Raw genomic sequence first — 13,019 nt, forward strand, 5'->3', positions numbered from 1 at the left:
AAGGGGTTGTGTAGGCGTGTCTGTGCTCACATGGCTCTATCAGTACAGAGTGAACTGGCCAGGGACCAGTTTATCCAGACACTTAACCCCAGATAGCTCACATTCAGACACAGCCAACGCACCCTTGTATGCATGTCTTTTCTTTTTGGTAAGAAGTTGAACTTATGTTTAATATGTTTTATAGTAAAACAATTCACTGGAAAAGAAGGATGTTATTTTCTTTTATGAAAAGACTGATATTGAATACAATAGGAAATGTATATTAAACCTTTTTAATTTACATGGGAAATATTTTATTCATAGATGTAAATATGGACAAAGAAGGAACCCAGGATCCAGAACTTTAAAATTGAAATGGTACTTTATTTCCAAACTCTGCATGGATCAAAAAACAGAAAAGCTGTTAAGACCATGGATGCATTTTCAGCCTTGAGCTTACCGTTAAAACTTTTTCTCCTTTTTCTATTCTGTGCATTTACCCCTGTCTGTATCTTGCTGTATTTCGTTTTGTTAAGTGTGTTCAAATGAGAACATCTGCATGTTGTTGTTTGGAATGCTTAATAATAAATAATAATAATAAAAAGAGTATCATGCGTGCAGCCATCTTTGTTTATGTACGGCTTCAGGGTACAGCCATGTTTGTTTACATTCTTTTTTTTCTCCCAGAAGCTTTATTAACAACATAAAATTCAGAACAATATACAGAAATACAAATTCTCATGGCCGATGTAAGAACTATAAAGAATAAGCTAGGGGGCAATCTACCGAAAAGAAAAACAAAATAAATACACAATATGGGAGCATGAATAAAAAGGGACACTTTAAACAATAGGTTTTCATTAATCTGATGTGAGATGATTCTAGCGCTTTTCCAGTTTTTTTTTATCTACTTAAAAAAGGATATTACAATTAAAATTTATTCAAGAACTAGGGAAAAGAGGGCTTGTTACTCCTTCACTTACTACAGTGTCTTTGTTTACGTTCGGCTTTAGGGCGCGGCCATCTTTGTTTACGTTCGGCTCCAAGTCGTGGCCATCTTTGTTTACATTCGGCTTCAAGACGCGGCCATCTTTGTTTACATTCGGCTTCAAGACGCGGCCATCTTTGTTTACATTCGGCTTCAAGACGCGGCCATCTTTGTTTACATTCCAATTAAGGGCACGGCCATCTTTGTTTACGTTCGGCTTAAGGGCGCGGCCATCTTTGTTTATACTCGGCTCCGGGACGCCGCCATCTTTGTTTAAATTCTTTTTTCTTTGTTCATACGAGGAACGGTTACTTGAGCTAAATCTGTTCAGTCTCAAGCAAAGGAGACTGAGGGGGGACATGATCCAGGTATATAAGATTCTAACAGGTTTGGATGCTGTTCAACCAAATAGTTACTTCAGCATTAGTTTAAATACACGAACTCGTGGCCATAGGTGGAAATTAGCGGGAGAACATTTCAAGCTGGATTTAAGGAAGCACTTCTTTACACAGCGCGTAGTCAGAGTATGGAATAGTCTTCCTGATAACGTAGTGCAAGCTGAATCCTTAGGTTCCTTTAAATCAGAGTTAGATAAGATTTTAACAACTCTGAGCTATTAGTTAAGTTCTCCCCAAGCGAGCTTGATGGGCCGAATGGCCTCCTCTCGTTTGTATAGTTCTTATGTTCATTGCAGAATAGAAACCCACAAATGCAGCTCCCTCCACCAGCAACGCCAACCAGCTTAAGCGCTTCTATGCTCAGTTTGATATGGACAATAAAGAAACTGCCACAAAATCCATGCCCCTGATGACCAGCCCCTTATAATTCCACCACCGTTGTGGGGTCCATACTACAAAGAGTCAACGCAAGGTAAGCTGCAAAGTGCAGACAAATTTACAACCTACCCTACCAGGGGGTTCATTTGAAGCCGGCACCCGGCGATATTTCGCCGCCTGTGGGTAAGTACATAGCCGGCTACTTTCAGTTGTTGAAAAAAAAAATCTGCCTCTGTTACCAGAATCAAACGATCAGCACTCGGTGCCACAATAAAAGATTTATTTTGCAGAAATTTCCGTGTTCTGTCTAGGCGCAGCCATCTTCATCTTAGCTTGGCTTTCTTAATTCTTATCTTCGTTTTGATTGGCTATTTTTGGCAAGTTTTTATTCTGCGTTTTCTGATTGGCTGATTGAGGCAAGTGGACAAAATGGCGTCTAGAAAGCGAAGCAGCCTTCTTGACCAGTGGCTGCAACCGAGCGCGAAATTGCCCAGGACTGAAGGAACTGAAGGTGAGTTTAATACTTAATAAAGTGAGACCAGCATGGCGTAACACTATACTATTTCATCCCGGTGTCGTCGCTTCGTTTGCTGCATGCATTGCATTGACATACGACTCGACTCGTCGACTTATTCACACAGTACAGATGCACATGGATCAGACCAGCAGCAGACGATCGATATCTTCGTTCGTTTGAGCCAACATCGGCGTAAAATTGGTGAAGAATATGGGGAGATATTGCATGACACTGATTTTGTTTGAAAGCTAAGGCCGACAGCTTATTTACAAAGTGAAATATTCTGACAAAAAAAAAACGACAGAACGCTGGAGCATCTGAACTCGCTGATCTAGTTGTGTGTGTAGGCTAGCTACTATTACTAGCCATATAAAATACAGCGATGACGTCACGATCAGCCGAGCTTGTTTACAAACATTAACACGTGTTCCAAGTTAACCCATTCTGACAGTTTTTATACCATGCGTGAAAATTCAGTCTTTCTTAGTAAATTCAGTCTTTCTTATTTGATTTTCAGATTGATTATTTACCCTGTACTGTGCCTGTGGAATATTTCTAGCCGAGTCTTGACATGAGTGTACCTGGTAGGATTATGGAATTATTTTGATTTAGGAGACCACTGAATTTACTGAATTTAAGAAGCTACATTCAGACAGTTGTAGGTTCCTTTAACATGTCTAATAGGGTGTGAAATAAATAAAGTGATAGACATCATTTCCTTTGTCACGTTAACTTTATTTTTTTAAATGATTGGTTAATGGTTAAAAGTCTTATTTCAGACACTGGTAAGCTGACCTCTTGTTGATGAAACCATTACTTGATAATTGAGCACTGCAACTGACCAGTACATCAATCATTAATCAACATAATCTGAGAATGAGATACATTTGGTGTCCTCAGTAACAGACTGCTACTACTACTTAGTACTACTACTGTATGATGAAAAATAACCCAGAGTTTGTGTCAGTAAAATTTGGTGGAATGAGGCCTCTAAGATGCCTGAAAAAGGGACTATTAATGGGTCTACATTTCAAAATTTCCCCAGAAGGACCCCTACCACCCCCTGAAATTGGTTTACGTCTCATGTCTCAGAGTTTGCATGTCGAGTTTCCCTAAACAATGGTAGCCACTTACTTTCAAGGTGGTAGCCTCCTTCTCCTGAAACTAATGAACCCCCTGCCCTACATAGTGCACTACGTTTACTTTGTACTATGAGTTCTGTCTTTGCACCATATCTGTTTGGCACTATATGTCAGTCATTCCTGTTATTCAGTGATTTTTCTGTCCCCATAGTTTACTTACATTTTCTCTAACATGAGTCACATATTTAAAGCAAATAGCTTATATATTTAGGTCTTTATCACGTAAAGAGATATAATACGTATTAAAATATCATTTTGTATATACACACCTTTTTTTGATGTATGCATTAAGGCTGCTATGATTAGTGGACATAGTGGATGACATGTCTTTCTTCAATATCACTATGTAATTATTGGAGTAGTTATTCTCTATAGCCCTGCAGTGACATACAGTTTGTTGTTGTCAAAATTAAACTTAAACACTCAATGTGATTTTATGCAGGAAAATTAATCGTTTAGATTGCATCAGAGGAAGCTGGAAGGGGGGATGTGACCTTTATGGAGTAGAATGAGACAGAAGAGCTGTAAAATAAATGGTTATGCTAACTGCAGTGAGGCCTCTTTCACGCAGATCTGCTCAGACTGTCTAGTCAGACCATGAGAGTCAGTTAATGAAGGAGGTTTGGATTGTCTGCTGGGAACCTGTACAGCCGGTGCTTTGTACTGCTGATGGCCTCTTCTTCACACGTGCTTTGCTGCCACCTGCTGGTTAAAAAAAAATCTTATTGCATTGCTTATTGTTAAAAATTGTATAATTGTGAATATTTTGATTTAATAAATATTCTGATTTAATTAATATTTTACAAATATTTCAAAATTAAATGTAAATAGTTGTGGATTTCAGAGCTCCCCCTCAGAGCCCACCAATCAGTGACCATCTTGTAGTATAATGAAAGACATGAAATTAGGACTTTTTTTCTCATCCTGTAACGTCTCTCCTGCATGCCCTGTTGCTGTACCACAGTTCCTCCTGTCATCAGAAGCAGCACCAGCACCTGCCTGCCATCACCTGCCCACTTTGAGACTCAAATCTTAAAATATAGACAGTGTGAATTGGGACCTTGACATTTTGCTCATATCACTTCCTGTGCCGGCACTTGGAGGATGGGCTTCCCCTTTGAGTCTGGTTCCTCCCAAGGTTTCTTCCTTCTAAGGAGTTTTTCCTTGCCACTGGTTTGCTCTCTGGGGGCTTTGGGCAGGGGATAAGGTAAAGTGATTTGAGACAATGTAATGTGAAAATGCATGACAGAAGTAATGTTGAATTGAATTGAAATTAATCACACCAGCTTGTCTCAGCTGACAGCAGCTCTTACTTATCTGATGAGGGGTAAGGGGAGAAAGATATCACATACCTTCTAGTCAACATCAAAATAAATATACATATAATAATGTATTGGAAACTGGTATAATACTCACTAAATGGGACCTATTATGCTTTTCCCTTTCTATTAGTGTGTTTTATGGCTTCAGGTGCATGTAAACAGTCTGTAAATTCTTAAGACGCAAAGTACATAGCAAAGGGAGTAACTTTCACCACGGAAACCACTCTTCTCTCATCTGCCTAAAACACCTCATTGGAATTCCAGCCCTTATTTTCACAACACGATGAGGTCTCTTCATAACACAATCCTTATTGGCTGTCTACCTGCAAGGATCTGTCTGCCAACTGCAAGACAGGGGAATGAAGGGTAAGCCGACCAATCAAACCACACGGGACTCATTGGGGGTGGGATTAGACAGAGGGTGAATAGAGATATGCATTAATGAGAAAATATGTGTTTTTGGAACACTGAAGCATGCAAACTCTATTCTTGTAGAGCCTAAAAATAGAATTATAAATTCAAAGTGAGCATAATAATGCCCCTTTAAGCAACAGTAGGCTGCTGTCTATGGTGCTGAATGCCCGAATTGGCAAATTTTACATAAAATTCCTTTATCTAATGTAACTATAACCCTCTAATTTTGTTGGCAGTGATGCTATGTGAAGTCTACTAGGTTGGTATTGAAAGGATTACAGTGGGTAATAGGTGATTTAGATGAACCTAGATGAAATTTGACATCCAAAAGGGTTTGGGCACTCAGTTCAACTTTGGACAACAAATCTTCCCAGAAGTTTCTCTCTGTCTCTCTTGCTAGTTATTTTCTGTTTCACCTGAATCAAGGAGGAATCAAATGCACAAGCACACTGTAGGATATATAAGATGCAAACCCATTAAAAAGCTTTTTGTTTAAATATTATAAAACATATTTACATACATTAATTAAGTGCTTTGAAACTTCATTTAGAAAAAGCAGGCGATGACCAGCCCAACCAGTAGTTCCATCTCAGATTTTTCAGAATCTCTTGTCCCTTGGATAACTTTTGAAGTCATGATATAACTAATTTTCAGCTCTGTCTTCAACTTCATCAGTTAGATGATCATTGTGGAGGGAAATGCAGTGAAGCCATGAAACATGCTAGATTTAAACTTTTCAGGTGTTTCACTGAGACACATTGCCAATAAGAATTACAAAAATCCCCAGGTAATTTAATTTAATAATTTAAAGTAAAAATTAATTAAATTTAATTATTTAAGATAATAAATTACCTTTGTCTTTTCTATTTATGTGTGCAGTTTCATTATGGGTTATTGCACTTAATTTTGAGTACTCAGTTACAAAGAGAATGGGTCACTCCAGTATCGATGGGTGTCCCAGAAGGGGGCCCGGCCGTGTCTCGATCTCCCGGAGAGGGAGACGGGGACACACCATCCATGGTTGCTGCTCCGGCCCCGCTGCACGCTCCCACCCTGCAAGGCCCTTGGAGCCCTCCAGGTCCTGCTCCTGCCCTGTTCTGCACTCTGCCGCTGGACTACTGCATCTGGGCACTTCACTCTATATTTACATTTATTTAAATTACATTTTTTTTGCTTTTTAAAAACTAATCCCTTCCTTATTCCCTTTAGAGATATTTAATATGATTATTAGGATAAAATATACCATGTCAAATTCAGTGTATACGTGTCTACTTGGCTCATAAAAATGATTGACTGAAGTCAGCTTCCAAAAACCATTGGCGCTGTGTGTACAGTGAGTCGTGTCATTTGATTTAGGCTTAAAAAGCTTTTGTTGAAAAAGACATATTTCGCATATACCTATTTTGTGTCAAGTGTGTGTAGATTGTAAAATGAGAGTTAACTGTAAAATCACCATTCATCCTGTGAGAATTTTTGTTTTAGTTATGACTTCAAAAGTTACCCTGACAAGGCATTCTGTACAATCAGAGATGCAACTGCTGGTTTGAACGTAAAGTTTTAAAGCGCTTAATGTATATGTCTGTTTTATAATGTTAAAACAAATCTTTAATGTGTTTGCACCTTATATCTCCTACTAGTGCTGGGCGATATGGAAAAATCATATAGCGCGATATGGATTAATTTATATCACGATAACGATATATATCACGATATACCACAATAAAGTACGTTTTCAGTTATTCTCTGAAAAGTTTGACAAAAATATCATTGCATACTTTTTTTTGCAACTTTATTTTGAAGTTACATTTAACTGAACTGTCACAAATGAGAAAAATACATTTTAGTTTAGCAATATAAATGTATCAAATGACAACAGATGTGGTGGAGGTAGAGCTACAGTAGCCTTCACATTTTTTTTATCCACATCATAGTTATTTAAATAGTATTATCAAAATAAACTATTAAAAAAAAAATTTAAGTGCACAACCATTTCAAGTTTCTGAGCAGAAAAGCACTCAATTATAAAAAATAAACACAAAACATTTTTCAACCTTGTAGTGCAAAGTTTGCAAACCAAAATAAAGTATCAAAAGTAAATATCAGAGTTGAACATAACACTGTTTAAGGCATTAGCCATGAATAAAAGTGCAAACATAAAAGGCTACTTTGTAAAAGTAGAAAAAATGTCTCTGTCAAATTTAGAGGTTGAGTGCGAGGAAGACAAGTTGGTCAACTGTGTTTGGCTTAAGACATGACCTCTTACATGTGATGATGTTCCCACTCGCACTGAAGGCCCTTTCAGATGAAGAACTAGTAGCGGGAATGCTTAAGTACTTCTTGGCGAGCCTGGCCACCGATGGGAAACTCAACTCATGCTGCCTCCACCATTCCAGAGGGTCGGTCTCCGAGTCAGGCCCAGGTGCCTGAAGATACATGGAGAGCTCCAGTTCAATGGATGCTCTGCTTGGCTGGGAGTGGGTGGTACCTTGACCTGCCTTTTTGAAGTAGCTACCCAAACTCTTCTTTGTTTTCTTTGTGGGATGGGGACAGGGAAGCTCTGGATTATCTTCAGCAGCTGGGGGTGAAATGGAGGCTGCTTCTGTTTGTGCACTTTCAGGTGCTGCCATGTCCACCAGCTCTGCTGCAGCTCTCATTTTTATGAACTCCACCCTCTCTTCCTTCATGTAGGCTGTCTTAAACCGTGGGTCAACAAGTGTCGCCATGTCCAGAAGGTTGTTGGTGGTATGGTCATCATACTTTTCATTAAGGTACTTGAGAATGCCCTCTTTTATTGCTTTTGTGAGCTCTGTATCCCCATCCTTCTGGCTGAGGATTTCGTTGTTAAAGAGGTGCAGTACCGGCTTCAGAAAAGATACGCTGACATACTTCTCCCCCGACAAAGCATCAATAAACTCGAACAGTGGACCCAGTGCTGTGTTTAAGGACTCTAGCAACACCATGTCTTGCCAGCTTGGCACCAGGTGTCTTGCCTAAGTCAGATAGCAAGCAAAGAAAATGGGTTACTATCATGAGGTGAATCTAGGCTACAAACAAATCAGAATCCACAATGAAAATCAGTGTGTAATGTCCATGTCTCACCTTCTTGTCTGCAAGGAGGACCTGTGAAAGAGCTTTCTCCTGTTCAAGGAACCTCTCTATCATCTGCTGCCGAGAGCCCCATCTTGTAGGGGTTTCAGTTATGAGCTGATGGGGAGGCAAGCCCAGCACTGCTTGTGCCTTGGCCAAGTCACGTTTTCTCTTCCATGAGTTGGAGAAGGCACTGACCACCTTTTTACAGACTCCAACTGCACGTTCCACAGCCTGCTTTGTAGATGCTGGTGTGAGAGCTTTCAGAGCGTTCTCTGTTTGGATCAAATGGAAAAGTATGTAATTTAATAACATATTTTGACATTTTAACTTGATCATGTATTCCTTAACCAATTTATGGATTTATTTAACATTTAACGTATGGTAATACAACTAGATCTGTGGGCAGCTAGTATTCAGTTTTTGCCATAAAAGGGTAAAATAATAAATAATGAATAAAATGTAGGCAAGTATAACTTGTTCAATAATAATGTCTTGTACATCAAACATAACACAGGATAACCAAACTAATCTCAATTCACTAATATTTTTGCTGTTAGTATAGTATTCCCATTGAAATATTACACTAGGCAATTTTTAGATTGTTTTACACTTACCAATGGCTAGCTGTAGACGATGACCAAAGCACTGTAGCCGTTCCCACTCATTCAGTTCCATTGCAGAGATGTTGTTAGTGGCATTATCCGTGGTGACACAGACAAGGTGGCATTCTTGCAGTCCCCATGTCTCCAGTGCATCTCTCAGACCTAGATAGATAAATACTTTAAGGGGTCTCACTCGGAATTACTACAGTAAAAATGACAGAACAGTAAACTAAAAGTACATCATACAAATTACTGCACGAGTAACGCACCTTGGGCTATCATGGCTCCCGTGTGGTCATCTGGAAAGTACGCAGTCTGTAAACAGCGAGCACGGAGGATCCAGTCTTTGCTGATGTAATGGATGGTTACGCTCATGTAGGGCTGCGTAGCTCTGCTCGTCCACAGGTCAGTTGTCAAGGCATAATGGACCACACTGCGAACATCCTTCTCTACTTCGGCCCGGCATGCGTTATATAAGCGAGGCAACTCGACTTTACTGAAGTGCTTACGACTGGGCATAACGTACCTCGGGTCAAGGACTTTGACGAGGTCTCGGAAGCTACTCTTCTCAACTGTATACACGGGGGTCATGCCTTTACAAATGTAATGCAAGATGGCACATGTGATTTCTTTATGGCGCTGGGACGTTTTTTCATACGGTGTGCTTTTTATGAAAGACTCTTTAATTTTAGGCTGGCTATATTTTTTCTCGCCACTTGCCCGGGCTGTTTCACAACTTTCTTTATGTCGCATTTCTTCGATTCTCCCGTATTCTTTTTCGTGGACCTTCTTCAAGTGGTAAAAGAGGTTTGTTGTGTTAGCGTCGGGCGCGGAAACAGTCTTTTGGCAGAGTTTGCATATGACTGTCTTCTGCTCCGTGTCGGAGCTCTTGAAACCAAAATGCAACCAAATCATTGACGTACCCCCACGTTTCGGTAAAAGTACTTCTTGGGATGCTGCCTGCATAGCAGTTTCAGTTTGTTGCGACTCCGGGCATTCATCTTCAACCTCTTGCTTCTCCATCACTCACGAGTTAACTAGCGTAAAGCATGTCGCAACAACGTAAAGCGTCATGTCGCAAAACCACAAAACGGAGTTACTTTGCGAAAAAGTTTTTTTTTTAAAGTTCATTTTTATTCTTTATTATCACTTATATAAAGGGTAGAGTATGCATTGCATAGCGACAAGACATTATCATACATTTGTCATAGCCTATTTAAAGCAATATTTTCGTTAGTAAGTTAGTAATTAGGTTAGAAATGATAGAAACGATAGAAGAGAAATAGGACGATAGACACTTTTCTATCGTCCCCACGATATATATCGTCATATCACCCAGCACTATCTCCTACAATGAGCTTGTGCATTTTATTCCTCTTTGATTGGAGGGTAATGAGAAATAACTAGCAAGACAGACAGAGAGAATCTTTTGGGAGGCGTTTTTGTCCAAAGTTGAACTGATTGTCAGAAGTTCATCTAAATCACCTATTACCCACTGTAATCCTTTCGATACCCACCTCTTTAGACTCCTAAGAGCATCACTGGCAACAATATAAGAGGGTTACAGTTAAATTAGGTAAAGGAATTTAATGTAAGATTTGCCAATCCAGGTTTTCAGTACCATGGACAGCAACCTAGTGTTGCTTAAAAGGCCATTATTATGCTCATTTTCACTGTTCAAAACTTCTACTAGAATAGATTCACATGCTTCAATGTTCCAAAGACACATATTTACCCCAAACACTGTGGTATTACGCATTACCGTAATACTGCATAGCAAAGACAAAATGGCATAAGGATTTACAGACAGAATTGTGTAGTTTCCCTTAGACAGACAGATACATGGTTTACGGGCTTGAAAGCAGTTAGATCAACAATATCCAATCAGGCGCAAATGCAATAAGCACCAACTAAAGATGCTGCTTCTGATTGGACTAGCTTCAAATTTGTCCCTCCCTGACAATCAATTCTGGCTTTCTTTCGTTGAACATAGTCTTAAGAATAATAATTTTTAGGTGGTTCACTTTTACAAAATTACTAAATTATTGCCGGTTAAACATAAACTTTCTGATAGAGAGATGGTGCAGAGATAAGCAGCATCTCTTCAGATGTTATTTCTTCACAATTTGTTTTGTTAACATATTTAATTCAATAGAAACTGGTGATGTAGAAATGGATGTGTGTTGGATAAATTTTGTTATGTACATGTGCTTGTTTCCTTCCTCTGTTTCTATCTTCACTCCAGATCCCACATCTCCAGCCCGCTGTTCCTGGGAAAAGCCACCTGCCAATCATCCTTGGAGCAGCAGGCATTCTCAGGATCTCCTACATCACAGATCACCTAATAATCACAGAACCTGTCGACGACTGGAGAAAAGGAGAAACACTGAAGTACAATGGGCATTTTGCAAGCTTTTCATCATAGTAAATTACATTTATCTCTAATGTTTCTGTGTGCATTTTCATTATGGTTAATTGCACTTAGTTGTGATTACTCAGTTACAAAGACAATGGGTCACTCTATAATGGGTGATGGTATGCTTTTAGCTGTGCTTCCACAGGTTTAATCTGACTTAGTGAACAACTAAATTTGTCTCATTCACTTGTGTTTTTGATTGTGTGTATATATGTAATTCTAAAAGTATACCCATACATTGTTGAAGAGGAAATACAGACTCATCCATACGACTGCCAGACAGAGATGCATGATTCGTCACTCCACATAACACGTTTCCACTGCTCCACAGTCCAGTGGTGGTGTGCTTTACACCACTCCATCCGACTCTTGGCATTGCGTTTGATGATGTGAGGCTTGCTTGAAGCTGCTCAGCCATAGAAGCCCATTCCCTGAATCTCCCAGTGCACAGTGTTTGTGCAGGAGTTAATGCCAGAGAAAGTTTGGAACTATAAAGTTATGAGTCGACAAAGCATTAGCAATTTTTACACAATATGCACCTTAGCACTTCACACTTAGTTACTTCACATGGCCTGCCACTTTCTGGCTGGGTTTCTGTTCCTAAACACTTTAACTTTGCAATAAAACCACTTACAAGTGACTGTGAAATATATAGTAGGAAAAGAATTTCACAAACTGACTTGTTGCAAAGGTGGTATCCCGTGACAATAGCAGGCTAAAATTCACTGAGCTCTTCAGAACAACCCATTATTTCACAAATGATTGTAAACCAAACTGCATGACTGGGATTTTACACACTTTTGGCAATGGGTCTGAACATTGCACGGTGATGATGAAATCATGCTCAGGCCTGGAACGTTTAGCGCAATGTGTCCGCAGACAAGTGGGGCGGGGGGGGGGACAATCATGCTCAGACATGGTACAAGGCCAATTGTGAGTACATCCTAACACTGACCATTTGCCAGGCTGAGCTCTACCTGGGAGGGTCCTGGAGCAACTACTGAAAGATGTGGTGCAACTCTACTCACCTCAGCCACCTGACAGACAACCTCAGTGCCTCCAAACCTACAATGAAAGAGCAGCCTGCAAGGGAAGAGCAGGCCATGAAATACAGACACCATCACGAAGGGCTACGGAGCCAGACTCCACTCACTCACAGAGATGGAACTCAGGCGTTCATGACGAACCATTTGCATTATTTGTGATTATAGCATTATTAAGTGTTTCCTCTGTTTATGTTAAAGTTCAGTGGTCAGTTTAACAGATAAACCACACACAGTTCCTCAAAGTGGTCGGATCCCACGCAATTTATTTGACTTGAATATACCTGCATTTAAGCAGGTTATAGGAAATTATAATCACTCTGAAACAGAATATGTTAGGGTTATCTTCTTCTAAAGATACGCTGGAAACCAACCTGTCTCTGAACACAGAACAACACGGACAGCTGCAATGACTTTTTACTTGCTGCAAGCGAAGTCCGGTCCTGACTGCGAGGTGTCAGCCTCTCAGTCGAACTCAGCCAACTTCGAAAGAGGAACTCCCCTCGCAGTATCTTTTATTGAGGTACACAAACAGGATATGCAAATAACATTCAACATTGTTTATCGCCATGTATGGGGGTGGAAATTTTCAAGCGACAGTTCTTAAGAAGTGTTATTGCTAAATTAAGACCAAGGTGCTGCAGGGTGTTATTTCCAAGCGTCTATCAAAATGACAATAAAAAAAGTACATATTTCTCTAACATAATATCAAAAAGATCTGAAATATTCA

General features: G+C 39.7%; 1 protein-coding gene and 1 long non-coding RNA gene across 2 annotated transcripts; one reads left to right on the forward strand and one right to left on the reverse strand.

Moving 5' to 3' along the window:
- The first annotated feature begins 1,112 nt into the window (after positions 1-1,112).
- Positions 1,113-11,141, forward strand: LOC125740363 (uncharacterized). The gene is made up of 3 exons (XR_007397587.1): positions 1,113-2,254; positions 4,367-5,090; positions 11,076-11,141. It is a non-coding gene; the product is annotated as an uncharacterized LOC125740363 (long non-coding RNA).
- On the reverse strand, positions 7,294-9,391 carry LOC125740337 (E3 SUMO-protein ligase ZBED1-like). Its single transcript, XM_049011323.1, has 4 exons — positions 9,100-9,391; positions 8,843-8,992; positions 8,238-8,500; positions 7,294-8,128 (listed from the first exon to the last, which is right to left on the reverse strand). Exons 1-4 carry the CDS (start codon positions 9,347-9,349, stop codon positions 7,337-7,339), a joined length of 1,455 nt encoding a protein of 484 aa, XP_048867280.1. The 5' UTR covers positions 9,350-9,391; the 3' UTR covers positions 7,294-7,336.
- Positions 11,142-13,019: the final 1,878 nt, after the last annotated feature.

The sequence above is a fragment of the Brienomyrus brachyistius genome, chromosome 4 (assembly GCF_023856365.1).
Source record: "Brienomyrus brachyistius isolate T26 chromosome 4, BBRACH_0.4, whole genome shotgun sequence".
NCBI classification, from domain to species: Eukaryota; Metazoa; Chordata; class Actinopteri; order Osteoglossiformes; family Mormyridae; genus Brienomyrus; species Brienomyrus brachyistius.

Bases quoted from the DNA above. Each gene is read 5' to 3' on its own strand.
- LOC125740337 (XM_049011323.1), bottom strand. From the start codon at position 9,349: ATGCCCAGTCGTAAGCACTTCAGTAAAGTCGAGTTGCCTCGCTTATAT. The intron at 8,993-9,099 runs GTGCGTTACTCG...TTATCTATCTAG, and splicing joins GGGAGCCATGATAGCCCAAG to GTCTGAGAGATGCACTGGAG. The intron at 8,501-8,842 runs GTAAGTGTAAAA...TGATCCAAACAG, and splicing joins TCGTCTACAGCTAGCCATTG to AGAACGCTCTGAAAGCTCTC.